General features: G+C 37.3%; 1 protein-coding gene across 3 annotated transcripts in view; it reads left to right on the top strand.

Annotated features, from left to right (window-relative positions):
• Window positions 1-17,240, top strand: part of ptprua (protein tyrosine phosphatase receptor type Ua) — a 339,059-nt gene that overhangs the window by 249,269 nt on the left and 72,550 nt on the right. For all 3 annotated transcript variants that reach the window (XM_084132054.1, XM_084132053.1, XM_084132052.1), the window contains exons 10-12: window positions 934-1,135; window positions 3,138-3,240; window positions 3,715-4,012. In XM_084132054.1, the coding sequence (XP_083988180.1) occupies window positions 934-1,135; window positions 3,138-3,240; window positions 3,715-4,012 (603 nt within the window). The remainder of the gene's footprint in view (window positions 1-933; window positions 1,136-3,137; window positions 3,241-3,714; window positions 4,013-17,240) is intronic.

Genomic DNA, 17,240 nt, shown 5'->3' with positions numbered 1-17,240 from the left:
TCTATTCATATTTTTTCAATGTATGTATCTTAAAAAAAACACACAAAAAAACAGACATGTCATTGTAGAATTTGTTAAGTATCTTGCTTGTGTAACCATTAGTCATTTTAGATAAGCTTTGAAAGCCTCCCATCAAATATGAATTGATTTAATTGAACAAAAAAAGATGACCCTGTGTGATGACTACAATGGAAAAATACAAAAGATCAGACATAAAGACATAATCTATTCAATAATACATGTATCTCTGCAAATATCAAATCAGACTAGACTTGAATGGTTATTATTTTTTTTTATTTTTTTTACTTTTAATGAGATGGGTAGGATAGATCTAGTTGTGGGTCTACTGAAGTTAAAATGTCTTCTCATTACAGTATGTCACCATACACTGGGGACAGGGTTAGAAACAGATTATTCTTTGAATCATTGTCATTAGGACCATATGAATTTACCAAAATAATGTCTTGACTCAATTGGAAACTCTGGATGAAAACATACCTGCTGTGTTGCATTTTATATGAAATATATTAAATGGTTTATACATTGTGAGTCCTCTTGCATGAACGAAAATGGAGCAGCAAGATCTCACTGGGGAGTAAATGAGTCTAGAAATATTATGTCTGAATGCACATAGATGTTTAGGGCTTGAAATTACTTGCTTTATACCTCCATACCCTTAACATTCCATGAATGCTACCGATTTTGTTATATTGACAACAGTTTCTTGCATGAAACAATCTTTGTAGCTTAAAGTGTGCTTTCAAAAAAGAAAATAAGGAAAGATAATTGGTTTTGCTGTGGATCAAGTGAAGCATACAGTAGTATCTGCAGTCAGACTATAAGACTGCATCACAGGGATTCATCAACACTGTTCCTCCACCATAAGGTATTACATAATTTCCACTGAATTCACTGTCTGTTATTGGTTTTTAGATCAGCTACCAGAGCATCGAATCATCCGATCCCAGCATCAACGTTCCTGGCCCACGGCGCACTGTCTCCAAACTAAAGAACGAGACATATCACATGTTCTCCGGGCTTCACCCTGGCACCACATACCTGGTGTCTGTTCGCGCCCGCACCGCTAAGGGATTTGGCCAGACCGCCCTAACTGAAATCACCACCAATATCTCAGGTGAGGAAATATGCATTGCCACAAGGAATTTATGGGGATATGAGCCATGTCAGCAAACCTACAACTTTTAGCTGTGTCTCTCTGAATCTGAAGTACTTAATTATAATTTCTCCACTAGAAGCTAGATGGGTTTTGGTTTTATCGCTGGAATGAATGTGAGATGCCTGCAAGGGCCTTTTAATTGGTTCAGGATTGGACTTCATTTATATGTAATCTAAGCTAGGCAAAAGCTACTCTTTTGGCAAGATGGACTCTCTGAACAGCAGAAATATTGATACCAAGGTTTACCCAGGCTTAAATCGACAAAGTGAGGGGAGAACAGTGTAAACTGAGGGGAAAATGGTAGACCCTTTGAAGAAAACTTTTTTTTCACCAATAAAATTACAGACCTGTGGTGAAAGTCTCTGGCTTTACATTTGGTAGCTCAATAAACTGAAAATTAACGAGAAGCTGATTAGTCTACACTCCTTTGGTAGTTATGACCAAACAATGAGCATCAATTGTACAATCCTCTTTAAAAAGCCTCATGAAAGGTATAGTTCATACGGACATGATTTATTCGCGTCACTCCTAACATCTTGGAGCTGCTCATTTATTACCATAGGCTATCAAGCTCCAAAAAGACAGACAAACAGTCAAACAAACAAACAAACAAACAAATAAATAAATAAATAAATAAATGTCTTCTTTCAGACTAGTGGAAAGAAAATATCTAAAATACACATTTAAGTGTTTATGATATACACTTCATCTATTTGTGTCTGAAGATGTATGCACTGAGCCAGTAATCTCCAATTCAGTAGCACTAAAAAAACAAACTTTCCAATTTTAATCCTATCCATATTTTTACAAAGGAGATTGTTCATATATTATTCAACTGATTTGTATAGCATTTTATTCCTAAAACATTGAGAGATATGTGTGTGTGTGTGTGTGTGTGCGTGCGTGCATGCGCGTGCGTGCCTGTGTGTGCGTGTGCGTGCGTGCGTGCGTGCGTGTGTATGTGTGTGTGTGTGTGTGTGTGTGTGTGTGTGTGTGTGCGTGCGTGTGTGTTTCTCACTGTTCACAGTATTTTCTGATTAATTGAATGACGAGAAGAGATATCCAAAATCCCCTTTAACTCTAAGATGTCAACAAAATGAAAGAATTTTGAACATGACTTAATCCAATTTCCAATTTCTGTTCTGGAAATTTAGTTATGCAGCATTTACATATTTACACATAACATTTTAGAAAACTTGTAATACAAAACAATTGTCTTAGTGTACTGTGATTAAACAGTATAATATATAAAACAGATCTAACACTAGCACTGTGATGGCAGCTCTCATTCTTTGTACTCTAGATTTTCTGCTTGTTTTAGTATGCTGAAGGCTGAGACATTGACCTGTTCACTAGCACACTAATTGACTTCCAATAATAAGCGGGAATGGGAGCAGGAGGTCTGTTCTGCGCTCACCGCTCAAGAGACTTTATAAAGGACTGTGGATCGCTCTCATCCTCCTCCATTACTGTGTTTCATAGCCCTCATGTAGTGTGCTCTGTCTAGGGCGGGTTTTTGTTCTCTGTGGAGCAAGTGATTTAAGTCAGTGGAAAACCAAGACTTATTTGAAAGATTTTTCTGTGTGTTCGAGTTGCTAGGTGTGTGGGAGTGTGTCGGTTTTTTTTTTATTTTTTTGTTTTTTTTTCATAGATCAAATATAAAAATTATGTTGTTATTTACTCATCCTTACTTAATTATAAATTTGTATTTTAAGTCTTTGTTTACTGATAATCCTCCCCTGCAGTTGTTAACTGTTAACTGAGAAACACTGCAACTGAATCATAGAGTCAAATCATTCAGTGGAATTTCATGGACCAGCACAAAATAATGATTTGTTCACTGGTCCAGATCTCAAGTCACTCAGGCGGTGTTTATGTTGGCACAAAAAAAAAAAAAAAAAGATTTCTTACTCACATCTGAGACAGATCAGATACTGTTTGCTCTTTCTTTCCCCCTCAGCGCCTGCATTTGATTATGAAGACGTCCCATCTCCACTGAGTGAATCTGAGAGCACCATAACAGTCCTACTGCGTCCAGCCTTGGGGAGAGGAGCACCTGTTAGGTAATAAATTCGATATAATATGAAAAATGTGTTTGTTTGTTTTTCCACAATATTTGCTATAAATATATATCTTCAGTTGACAAGACTGTTAGTAGACTTGTTCAATGACAATAATCCAGTTGTCCAAAGATTAAATGTATATTATCCCCAATAAAACAAGGTTGTTGTTTTGTTTTTTTCATCATGTTATGACTATTCAACAGTTGAATTATGAGCTAATTGCACAGAAACTAAACTACTTTCATGGCAAACTAAATTGCTTTCTATATTTTTTTGCTTGGTTTTGAATTTTTAAAATCATGTGGCAAATATATTGTTGTATGAGGCTTTTTATACTGTATAGGCTATTTTTGGTTTATTAAGCTATTGTTTCATTAAGCACCTGAGGCCATGATTCTATCATGGACTGCAAATACAGTTTAGTACACTCCAGAACAGTTCAGAGTTTAAAGACCGTTATATCTTCCTCTACAGCACCTATCATGTGGTTGTGGTGGAGGAGGACAGCTCCAGACAGGTGAGGCGGAGGGAGTTGGGTCACATGGAGTGTTTCCCTGCTCCTTCCTCCCATGGGGAGACTCCAGGGGGAGGAGGAGGGGCAAGTGGTGCACCGCCTCATTACTACACCGCTGAACTCCCACCCAGCAGCTTGCCCGAGGCTACGCCCTTCACCGTGGGGGACAACCACACCTACAATGGCTACTGGAACACACCTCTTGACCCCAGCAAGAATTATATCATCTACTTCCAGGCCTCCAGTAACTTCAGAGGGGTGAGTGATCCCATCTGCCCAATAAATGCTCATTAGGAACTCATGTATACATGCATGTATGTATGTATGTTGGAGAATAAATGGGAAAAGGTTTGGAGAAACTGTTTTATTCCAAATATCCTGTCATGTTGAGAGAAGACAGTGTCTTTTAAGACTATTACCACTGGATATTACATTGTTGACCATCCCATCAGATCTTAGCATATGCATTAGCAAAAATAATGTTTTGATGGAACTAAAAAAGATTCAAAGGTATAGTGGCAAGAATAAATTTGTGATTCCTTTTTGTGAAATTTGTGGAAGCTTATGGGTAGCAATATTACATTTGAAACATTTAAAATGACAATGTATTTCTGTATTTACATTTACATGTTCCATACCAAATGTGTAACGTTTGGAGCAAAATGCTAATTCAAATTCAATAACATAATTTACATTTTCTATTTCCTATACTAGTTTTAACATACAATTTAAATAACATATAATTGGCATTTTCCTCCAAACGTTTGGTATGGAAAATACATTGCCATTTTACATATTTCAAATTGAGTGTCACTACCAATAAGCTTCCATATATTTATGCATTGCTTACTCATAAAATGTGGTCTAATCTAAGACAAAATTTGACTTTTCAGAATATTACTGAATATATTGAGTGATCATTGACAGGGCAGGCTGGAAAAAGTAAGTCAACCTCTGTGTTGCAACAACTCTCAAAGATATTTGAAATCAATTAGGGAGATTAGGGGGAAGTAAGGGTTGCTGTTACAAATCTGTTCTTCTGAAGAATGTCGGTGTGAACCATGCCTCTCCCAAAAGCTTTCACAGGACCTTAAAAACACATTACGGAGATGCACACTTCTGGTAAAGGCTATTAAAGCATTGCTAAAGACTTGGATAGATACCTTGATACCCTGATTACAAATGTAGAACATTCTGGACTGGTGGTACTCTACCCTGGAGCAGGTATCCGAAAATCACTCTAAGAACACAAGAGACAATCCTGAAAGAGAGAAAGAACCCAAGTAGAACCACAGAAGAACCAAGAAGAACCACAGTAGAAGACCTCCAGAAATATCTATAAACAAAATGAAAACAATTAAACACACTGGACTGTGTTGCACTTCAACGACAGAAGCACACTATTTAGTGGAGGTCCTGAAACTAAAATAATGCCTTGATGTCAGCTGCAATAATGCTACAATAATGACAGGGGAAACGTTACTTTCTAGTCATGAATAGGTTGAAATGTAGGAATCTTATATACAGAAGAGTCCCCCCAAGCCGTGTAACACCTGATTCATTCTGAGACTTCTTGCGCATCATCACAGATCAACTTTTCCCAGCACTGCTGTCACCACTGTTGGTGTCACTTACTGTACATAAATAACTTAATAATATGACTACCTTGGATCTATACTTGATCCCAGATGTGTCTTCTCTGCTCCTTGCCATGGATGTAGAAGTTTCAGCCACCAATAAATTGCTTTTGCTGACATTTTCCAGTTGCTTCGCTTGCATTGCCTCAAGAAGATACCAATTTCCTATGAATTCATTACTCTCAGTGATTGACAATTTATCAGCTTCTTCAGTAGTGCAAGCAATGTACACTTTCTGTTCAATTACAGGTAATTGCAGGCAATAATCTTTGACAAGATGTTGTTGACCCTTTGACAAGATTCATTTGATCTGAATCATATAGGTGTCATACCTATTTGACAATGGCCAGTCTGTTCTGTGGGTAATAAAGAGGTAGAGGTATGTCCCTCAGTTCATTTCAAAAGAGCTTTAACAGTTGAATGTGTCATCTTCTCTTTCATCTTTAGTGCTTTCAGACCAGGTCTTATTTAGGTCTATTCAGCTCTTGAACTCTTTGCAAGGCAACACATTACCGCCTCTTCAGTTCATCAGCTATTTGAGACTAAACTGATGGTTCTTTCATTGACTTCTCATCAGATCGTTTTTCATTTGATTTTCTCACTTGAGACAATCTCACCTCTCTTGGAAGTTCCAGGAGTTTCCTGCATATTGAACACAACACCCTGACGCCCCCAAAATACATACAATAATATTGGAAACCAAGCGAGCGAGATAGAAACCCTGTTTCCGTCTGGAATTAAGATCAGTGATAAGTGATAAGTTTCAGTGATCCAATCACAAGTGGTCAACTGAGACAAATGGCTGTTTCCACTTGAGAATAAGAAGCATCTCCTGTGACCACTCCCCTTTTAATTGATAACACTCTTGAAGCACAGAGTGTGTCACGCAGATACTATACAGATAAATACAGAGTTGCGCTATGGCACTGAATTGATTAGCTGGTTTAGGTGTGTTTAGTTAGGGCTAGAGCTAAACTCTGCTGGAAGGTGGCCCTCCAGGTCTAGGACTTTACAAGTTCAGCAGTATCGATACTTCTTTAAGTCTGCTTAACGCACCATAACCTGTTCTTCATTTGCAGTTACTGTAACTTTGATGTTGGGTGAAGATTTGGGAAATAGACGGCAGACAAGAAAATTATATACAGTAATAAATTATGTATGCTTATGCAATTAATGAGAATAAATAACTATCACTGAAGATGTAATTTGCTTACGTAGCAACCTTGGAAAGCTATTAAAGGATTATTAAATCATTTGAGCACAGCATAGCATCCTATTTACTGCTATTAAGATGCCGCTTATTTTGTTGTGGTGCTTTTGGTCTGATGTATTGAGGTGATCCAGATTGCGGTACATGAAAGATTTCACTGCGAGGGCAATAGAGAGAAGCATTTGATCATCAATTGTCATTTTAATGAGGCCTGTGGAGTTTTCTGTATTCTGTCTCCTTGTCACGGAGATGACTCTGTAGTGTCTCTGTAGTAAAAAGGAGGGTTATAGATTTAGAGAACAAGACAAACACACTCCTTTTGACTCATGTTGGCTAGCTGTCTCATCATTACAAACAAAACAAAGGTACCATTGTATCCAATAATAGGATTGTGCTGAAAATCCCTCCTCTAATGGGAAGTAATGAATACATAATTGACCATAAACAGTAGCGTCAACCACTCACGCTGTCTGACACTCACCATTCAAAGTGAGTTTATTCTAGCACAAGACGAGTCAAATTCATTTAGGTTTTTGTTTATCTGACCCACACACATTTCCATCTCAATCAGCCTAAATAAATCTTTTTAACATGAGTGACACTAAATACTCAGCTTTGCTGGTGCTTATTATTTTGACAATTATTCCTGATAATTAGGTGCAGGTTCTCTCTATTAGACTTGCCCTGAATTTAAACAGTAATTACTCTGACTAAAGTGGCTTACTGCAGCTCTATGGGTTGGGTTTTAGAACAGACAAATACATTTTAGAATAAAACTAAAATTATTTGTAGGAAAGGCTAGCTTAAATATTACTGTTGCTCCAAACCCCAAATCCCCCTGATAAGTTTTAAACCTCATTACATAACTCATCCTGCACCAATTGTGCTATGGACTTGAGTGAGACCTCAAATTTTGCAGCTTAAAGACCTTATACGCCAGAGAAACTAGCGCGCAGCCATCTTTAGAATTTTGTGTTTTAACTTCTGTTTTTGCGGTAGGTCTGTATAATTATATGGCATCGCTGTCGAAGAGTAATTAGCTGGTGAAGTGGATTTATTTATTGTTGAGGTAATACAAGTTATCATGAGCATTGTTATGTTGGAAGTCAAAAGTCATAACAAATGTTAGTAGACCGGGAAGGTTTAAAAACGAGCAGTTAATTCATAAATCTGTAAGAGCTCTCCTGCTGTGGAAATACAAACCGCAAGACAGAAAACAACGAGGCTACTTAAGGTGATCACATTTTTGCTCGTTAACTTACATTGAAGGAGCAAAAAACACTGGGTTAAAAACAACCCAATTTGGGCTGGGTAAATATAACAGAACACATGTTGGGTTAATTTTACCCAGAAAATTGAGTTGTTTATTCAACTCAGCATAATGGGTTGATTTAACCCAGCATTTGATTCATTTTTACTATAATCCGTTTTTTTTTTTTTTTTTTTTTTTACTTCATACATTAATTAATGTCTACGGATTACGGAAAACTTTTTTAGAATACTCGCTTGCTCACCACTGGCTTGCATGATAATTCCTTTATTTTCTGTTATTTTACAGTATATTTTATATAATTTTTAATACATATTGCCAACTTTTAAGATCGTTTAACAAATATTAGAAGTAAAAATTAAACATTTATAGGTAATTCAAGTGTAATAGACCAGTCTCTTTTGTCCCATTTCCACTGTAACGGTGCTGGATCTCGTGCCGGAGCTTGTGTCATGTTCAGCGGGTGAACTTCTAACCAGACCGCCACCCTGCGTTTCACTCATAGTCGAAATATGCGGCGACAGGCTCCAAAACCTGTCCATAAACAATCAATGTACATTTCTGAAAACATATTTTAACATCATACGTATTTATATTCTGTATCTTTTTGAATAAAATCATAAAATGTTATGCAAGGCATCAGGCGTTTCCATCACGTGAAAAGATTGACACGACACTCGTTTAAGTGACTCACTTTGCACCCCTGTATGTTGCTTTGCATAAAATTAAACGATATACAGCACAATACCGAATTTATAGATAAAATGTACACAAACCTGTATTTTACCGAAGACATGCACCATTTTGACTGCTCTCTCCTGAAGAGGACGCAAAAATCCTGCAATAAATAATTCAATCCCTTGGTTGTTATGTCTGACCCAAGATCATGGGTAACACAATAAAACTACCCAAACACTGGGTTGTTAAGTCTGACCCAGGAGCTGGGTAACACAAAAACTATCTAAATACTGAAAAAATAACCCCCAAAAATTACCCAAAATGCTCAACCCAGGATTTGGGTAGAAAAAAATAACAAGATTTTTTAGAGCGAGGAATTCAAAACAAGAAAACCACCCAAAACCCGATAGTAGCTCACTCAAAACCACCCAGAATGCCATAGCAACCCCATATCAACGTCCTGAACGACCCACTGCCCAGCATTGCACCAGCAAAATAAAAAATTGCACTAAAAATCTCCTGACATTTTCTTCAGTGAATTATTAATTTAGTGGCTGTTAAATCATCCCAGACAAATTTCCACAGACACATAAGAGTCAGTCACATTTGTGGGTGTGACAGACAGACACTTTTTCATTCTGAATATTGACCATATTGTAAAAGCCACTTATAAAAAGCAGCATTAAGTGTGACCTACATATTATACCATATATCATCTGACAGTGATTCATTTTAACACTGCCCTTCAGTGCTGCCTCACAACCTCAACCGAGGACTGCGGAACACATGTTTTAATGACGTTAAAATGTGGTGCTAAATATGTCACATCTGCCCCGGTGAAAGAGAGGAGAAAGCAACTTGAAGCTGATTTTTAATTTAAAAGGCAATTTACCGGCAGTTTAGGTGAGAAAGGTCTTGACTCCAATCTAGGTAGATGCATTTGCATAAGTGGCACATAAAGCTGCAATTTGTACCTGTAAATCCTAATTTGATAATATGCCTCTATAGCTCATCCTTTGTGTGTGTGTGTGTGTGTGTGTGTGTGTGTGTGAGTGAGAGAGAGAGAGATTTTTTGAGCTTTACAAACGTTATTAAACAATTATCCCCCACCCCCCCCCAAAAAAACAACAACAACAACACACTGCATAATTTAAACTACCTTCATAAAAAAAATTAAAAAAAAACCTCATTAAGTACAGAACACATATCGACTTCACAACACCATTCAGTCTTAAAAACATTGATTGCATTCATCAGTTTGTAATAATTCTTGATTTGAACATATTCTTAAAAACTGATACAATATGCTGTACATTTCTCTGTTGTATTTTATTTCTTCAGGAAATATAAATCGCCAGTTTGGCTTGACCAACAATAAAGTTCATTAATTGACATCAATATTTCTGTACATTGCTACACTTAAAACCCTGTACAAAAAATTGATAAAAAAAAAGAAAAAAAAAGAAATTATCCCTAATAAAGAAAATAAAAAGTCTAAGAGATTAAAGAGTGGAGAAAGTCTGTCACAATTCATAAAACAATATAATATTCTCTCTCGGAACAGAAACGACAATTATCATTTATAGTGGGATTCATTTCCGTCAAAAAAAAAAACCTTTAACAGCTATTGCACCATACAAAATTATCCTGCCCTTTTATTCAATGGTGATTTGTATAGTACTTTTCACTCTGGTTTAATTTCCTCTACCACTCCTAATTTGTTTCTCCGCACTTTGTCAGCTCTGTCTTTTAACGCATGTTTATTAATTATTTATTAATTAATCAATGCATTTGTATACTTTCTATAAACTTTCCTTTAACTGTACAACAATCAATATTTTCATTTTTATTTAAACACAACAGTGGACTATTTTAAGTGGATTTTTCAAGATCAGGTATAATTCTGATGTCTGGGAAAAAGTAATTTGCATCAGGGGAAATATCACCCATACTGTATCTCTCAAGTAGAGTTTTTTTCATCCAGTTTGTCCAGAAACTTTCTAGCAAATCTCACTGATCTTATCACCAGATGTGCAGCAACATTTTCTGCGTTTTTTAGTCCAGGTCCTGCTTTAGCCCTATTCAGACGGGATTAACTTTACAAGGGTAGATGGAGTAATTTTACCACAGGACGTCTGTAATATTAATGGCCAATTCACACGATATAAGATATCTCAGTAAAACTAGCAGAAGTGGGAGGGGTAACTCGATTTGCGCATCGCCGTCACCCTTCTGTCGTCATTTGCGTATTACGTTGCTTCCTGATATCACGTGCGCATACACATAACCTATATTTATATATATAAAACAGTTATGTCCAGTCGAACAATGTATTAATTAACTTCCGATTATTGTGTTGGTAATAGGCACTTACCTAACGCTAAAAGATGTTTTGTGCCTCTAACAAGTGCTTTTGATCTTCTTTCTGATCTGAATGGTGTGTGGAAAACACTTGAGTTTTGCCACAGACTTGTCCCAGTGTCTAGAACACAACTGAATGCTTCTTCAAGCGCCTCCATGCTTGAAAAAACGCAATTATGGAAATTACGGAATATTCACGTACATATTCGGGTCTATTCGCACGGGATTAGTATTACCTGAGGTAATTTTTCCAGACCTTTTTACTGAAGGTAAAAGTCGCCGTAATCTTTACTGACATTGTCTGTAATGATTACTGAGATGGCACATTCGGACGGGACTAAAATCACAGAGAAGCTCTGGTATTTATTACTTTACCCCATCTCTCCATGTTAAACTAGTCCCGTCCGAATAGGGCTATAGTCAAATCAAATCAAATCAAATCAAGTATATTTGTATAGCGCTTTTCACAATACAGATTGTATCAAAGCAGCTTCACAGTATTAAAATAAAATAATACAACAAAGTTTGTTTCTAGTGGAATTTATTGATTGATAGAATAAAATTAAATATCCCCAAAATATCCCCAACTGAGCAAGCCAAAGGCAACAGTGGCAAGGAACCGAAAAACTCCATCAAGTGACCTAATGGTGTCCTAAAACTCCATCAGGTGACCTAATGGAGAAAAGAAAAAAACCTTGGGAGAACCCAGGCTCAGTCGGGGGCCAGTTCTCCTCTGGCATTTATGAACTAGAGGCCGGATTGTAGTTTGAAACTGTGAGATTAACAATATTATATGAATGCCTGGCTGAAAAGATGCGTCTTTAATCTAGTTTTAAACTGGGAGAGTGAGTCCGAGCAACGAACAGTATCAGGAAGACTATTCCAGAGTTTTGGAGCCAAATGTGAAAATGCTCTCCCTCCTTTGGTTGATCTGGATATCCTAGGTATGACCAAAAGCCTTGAATTTATTGATCTTAAAGAGCGCGATGGATTATAGGGTGATAGAAGATCCGTTAAATAGACTGGAGCTAAGCCGTTTAGGGCTTTATAAGTCAGTAGCAATACCTTATAATTAATACGGAACTTTATAGGTAGCCAATGTAGTGATGATAAAATCGGTGTTATATGATCATATTTTCTTGATCTAGTAAGAACTCTAGCAGCGGCATTTTGGACTAACTGTAGCTTGTTTATTGAGGATGCAGGACAACCGGCTAATAAAGCATTACAGTAATCTAGTCTCGAGGTCATGAATGCATGAACTAACTTTTCTGCATCAGAAACTGATAGCATATTACGTAGCTTAGCAATGTTTCTAAGGTGGAAAAAGGCTGTTTTTGTAACATACGAAATATGATTTTCAAAAGACAGGTTACAATCGAGTATAACACCCAGGTCTTTTACTGTAGAGGATAAAGTAACAGGACATCCTACGATGTCAAAGTTGTATTGTGAGAGGTTCTGTGGGCGGTTTTTTGAACCGATAAGTATTACCTCTGTCTTGTCTGGATTTAATAAAAGAAAATTACGCGTCATCCAATCTTTTATATCTTTAACACACTCTGTCAATTTGGATAATTTAGCGTTTTCATCCGGCCGTGATGAAATATATATTTGAGTGTCATCAGCATAACAATGGAAACTAATTCCATGTTTCCTTATAATATTTCCAAGTGGTATCATATATATTGAGAATAACAGAGGGCCCAACACAGATCCCTGCGGCACTCCATAGTTTACTGGAATTATGATCGATTTTTCTCCATTTAAATAGACAAAATGGTAGCGGTCTGATAAGTATGATCTAAACCAGCTTAATGCTTGTCCTTGAACACCAGTATAATTTTGTAGTCGATCTAAGAGTATTGTATGATCTATAGTATCGAACGCAGCACTTAGATCAAGTAAAACTAGTATTGAGATACAGCCTTGGTCAGAAGCTAAGAGTAAATCATTTGTGATTTTAACGAGCGCAGTTTCAGTGCTATGATGCGGTCTGAATCCTGACTGAAACTTTTCATAGATATCATTTTCTTGCAAGAAAGAGCCCAGTTGAGTGGACACAACTTTTTCTAGTATTTTAGACATAAAAGGTAGATTTGAAATGGGTCTATAATTTGCTAGATTATTATGATCTAATTGTGGTTTCTTAATGAGAGGTTTTATAACTGCCAGTTTAAATGTTCTTGGAACATGACCTAAAGATAAAGACGAGTTAATAATATTGAGGAGAGGCTCTTCCACTACAGGTAACACTTCCTTCAGTAGTTTAGTTGGTATAGGATCTAATAAACATGTTGTTGTTTTAGATGAAGTGATAAAGTTTATTTAACTCTTTTTGTTCTATAGTTGTAAAGCACTGTAATTGTTCTTGCGGGGGGATAATTGAGGCTGAATTATAAGGTGCGATTGAGGATTGAACGTTTACAATTGTGGTTCTGATGTTTTCTATTTTCTCAGTGAAGAAGTTCATGAAATCATTACTACTAAACTGTAACGGGATATTTTGTTCGGGTGACGTCTGTTTATTTGTTAGTCTAGCCACGGTGTTAAATAAAAACCTAGGATTGTTTTGGTTGTTTTCTATTAGTTTGCGGAGGTGCTCAGCCCTGGCCGCTTTTAGGGCCTTTTTATAACGTGACATACTGTCTTTCCACGCGATTCTAAAGACCTCTAAATTAGTTTGTTTCCATTTACGCTCTAAATTGCGGGTTTCTCTCTTTAGAACATGCGTAGTATTATTGTACCATGGTGCTTTAATTTTCTCTCTGACCTTTTTTAATCTAATGGGTGCAACAACATCCAATGTTCTAGAGAGAATGGTGCTCATAGTGCTAGTTAGTTCTTCTAGTTCATCTGTTTGTTTGGGTTCAGGCAGCAGCTGAGACAGATTAGATAAGCAATTTGAGAAATTATCTATGGTGGATGGAAGGATTGTTCTGCCTGGTCGATAACGTGGCGCCGCATGACATATTACAGCAGTACGTAATATGCAAGTTACCAAGTAATGGTCAGTGACATCATCACTTTGTGGAATGATATCTATATCGGTTGGATCGGTTCCATATGATATAATTAAATTGAGTGTGTGATTAAGACGATGAGTTGGTCCGGTGACGTTTTGCTTGACCCCAAATGAATTTAATAAATCTATAAACGCAGCCCCTAACGCATCATTTGAATTATCTACGTGTATGTTAAAATCTCCAACAATTAATGCTTTATCTACATTGACCAATAGATCTGAGAGAAAATCTGCAAACTCTTTTAGGAAATCAGCGTAAGGCCCGGGCGGTCTATATACGGTAGCCAAGGCTAGAGATAATATGGATTTTTTTAAGAGCGTAACATTTAGTACAAGTATTTCAAACGAAATAAACTTATAACCCGTTTTCTGAGTAACATTGAGAATATCTCTATAGACCGCTGCAACACCGCCGCCACGACCAATCAGACGGGGTTCGTGCTTATAGGAGTATCCTGATGGAGTAGACTCATTTAGACCGAAATAATCATTTGGTTTAAGCCAAGTTTCAGTAAGGCAAAGTACATCGAAGCTATTATCTGTGACTATTTCATTTACAATAACTGCCTTAGGTGTGAGTGATCTAATGTTTAGAAGACCTAGCTTTAGAAATTGTTTTTGATTACTAATAGCAACATTTTCTGGTTTAATAACAATTAGATTTTTTCTAGATCCTGCAGTAGATTTATTATTTGATCTCACTAAACGAGGAATAGACACAGTTTCTATGCAATGTTCTACACTATTTATATCAGTTAATTTGGTGCAGCAGAGACTATGATTTGGACTTTTGGTTACTAGTCAAAAGGTATTTAACATTTTGGAGATGTTATCTGACAGAAGATCCGATCCGAAGCTGCTTGGGTGTAAGCCATCAGCACGGTAAAGCCTAGGACGCTCCCAAAACAGATTCCAATTATTTACAAAGAGCAGTTTCTGCTCATTGCACCATGATATTAACCATTCATTTAGCGCGAATAATCTACTAAACTTTTCATGACCTAGTCGGTACGTGGGAAGCGGTCCTGACACAATGATCGTTATATCAGGCGATGTGCTGCGTACCGTATCGATCAGATTCCTGAAGTCTTTCTTCAGAACCTCTGTCTGTCGCAGCCTGATGTCGGCCCCTCCCGCGTGCAGGACCACAGTTCCGACGCGCTCGTTCAGAATCTCGGGAACGTGAGCAGCGATTTCAGAAACACGAGCACCAGGAAAGCAGTGACTATGCACCTTACTTTTATTTAACGTAGCGTGTACATGTCGAACGATGGAATCACCGATGATCACAGCATCGCGTTCTGTTTCGCGAAGAGGGGAGAAGCGGTTTTGTGTGGATATCTCGAAAACCGGGAGGGTCGGAGAGAGTTTTCTTGGTCTAGACCTGACTCGCGTCTTCCGCTGCGGAAATATCCAGGCTTCGTGGTGGCATGTTGGAGCCGGCGTAAACGAGACCATAGCTGATCGCGGCCTCGACGCTCGTGACCGATGCTGAGTAACGCACGGAGTAGACGAGGTCGGAGTCAGCGGGTTAGTAACGTTAATCACTGATTTGTGTGCATCGGCGCGTGATGTTTCAAGAGCTAACCGCCGATCTATCAGCTCGGCCTGTCTCACTAAAAGGTCGTGGATCTGTTTCTCAACAGCTTCCAGCTCAGACTGTACCGCGTGTAGCTCAAATGTGTCCTCACCTGCACCAAAAGGTAGATTACTTACATCTGATATATTCGCCATTTTAACAGATGGACAGTAAGTTAAGTTAGCAACGACGCTACCAGTGATGCTATCAATATTAATACTAATTTATGGCTTAAGTCTTGGATATAATCCGTCTTTTTAGTGGTACGGGTGTGGAGTAGACGCACGATAGGCGAAAAAAAATGTTTGTTTATAAATGAGTGCGGAGAAGACGCGTTCAGCCGTGATCCACGGACGTAACCTGTAAGAGTATCCAGCGTTGGATCACTAGGCTTGAGACAACAATATCTTTCAATTGTAGTAATTTCTTTGACACAAGTATTTTAGCCTTGGCATGCCATCTCCTGACACATCAAGGTGACCCCCCAAAACCACAGGTTCCTCAAGCAACCAAAAAAAGAGATGTATCTGACTCTGTCCACTGTTGTTTCAAAAGTATCCACACTTTAAAAAGACTTTTATAAAAAGAGGGCAGTCCAGTCAAATCCAGAAAAGTATAATCCATTAAGAAAAGTGCAGCATGAAGTCCCATTCCATTCACCTCACGTAGAATGGTTTGAGCTAATGGCTTCCACACTAGACTTTGAGGTCCCATCAGTAACCGCTGAATGAACTGTAACCGATAAGTTGCTCCTCTGCTGATAAGATTAAACAAGCCTTGACCTCCTTCATCTCTTGGCAGAAAAAGAACACTGTGAGGTGTCAAGTGCAAATTGTTCCAGAAAAAGTTAACCATCTCTCCTTGAAGCTTTGGTAAAAGTCCAACAGGCAGATCAACACAGTTTATGCCATAGAGAAGACCCCACCAGGTTATTGATTATAAGCCTGCGACCTACATAAGACAGTTGGGGAAGTAGCCATTTCCATTTTTGTAAAGGTCCTTTGATTTTTTTCTAAAATACAATCCCAATTCTTTTGAACAAAATCATCATTGCCTAAAAAAAAATCCAAAGTATTTGAATCCACCTTTCTTCCAGATTAAACCTCCAGCTAAGTTGGGAGGTCCTCTATTTCACTCTAAAAATGGCTGGGTTAAAAACAACCAAATTGGCAACCCAGCGCTGGGTAAATATTGGACAGAACACATGCTGGGTTAAATTAACCCAGTGACATTTTAACCCAGCAGGCTGGGTTGTTGAGAAACCCAAGATGTAGTATTTTTTTTTTTTTTTTTTTTACCATTAATGGATTTGCTATTCTGGGTTTTTTGCTGGGTTATTCTTATAATTTCACCTGTGCTTTACTTTAAAACTATGAATTAAGAAATAATGAAGAACATGTTTAGACTGTTAAAATAATAATTTTTAATGCTTGTCAACTGACATTCACAAATGTGTTAATTGGCAGCAATGACAACAAACTGCACATTAAATTTAAATGCAAAAATAATTTATTGCTGACATCAAAGTAGTTAAATATTGTCAGATTAGTTCTAAAACTATTACATGTTTAACGGTTTAAATACAGTGACATTGACAATTATATTTTAAATTCAGTGAATGCAAAATCATTTAAAAATACATCAAGTATTAAATAGTCAAATAAAATTAAAGAAAGAAAGAAGATTAGTTCTGAACAATGATATTTATATGTTTAACATGTTTAAC

This window comes from Abramis brama (assembly GCF_963993115.1).
Source record: "Abramis brama genome assembly, chromosome: 12".
Lineage (NCBI taxonomy): Eukaryota > Metazoa > Chordata > Actinopteri > Cypriniformes > Leuciscidae > Abramis > Abramis brama.
The sequence above is the reverse complement of the archived record's forward strand: the minus strand, read 5'-3'. Positions and strand labels throughout refer to the sequence as shown.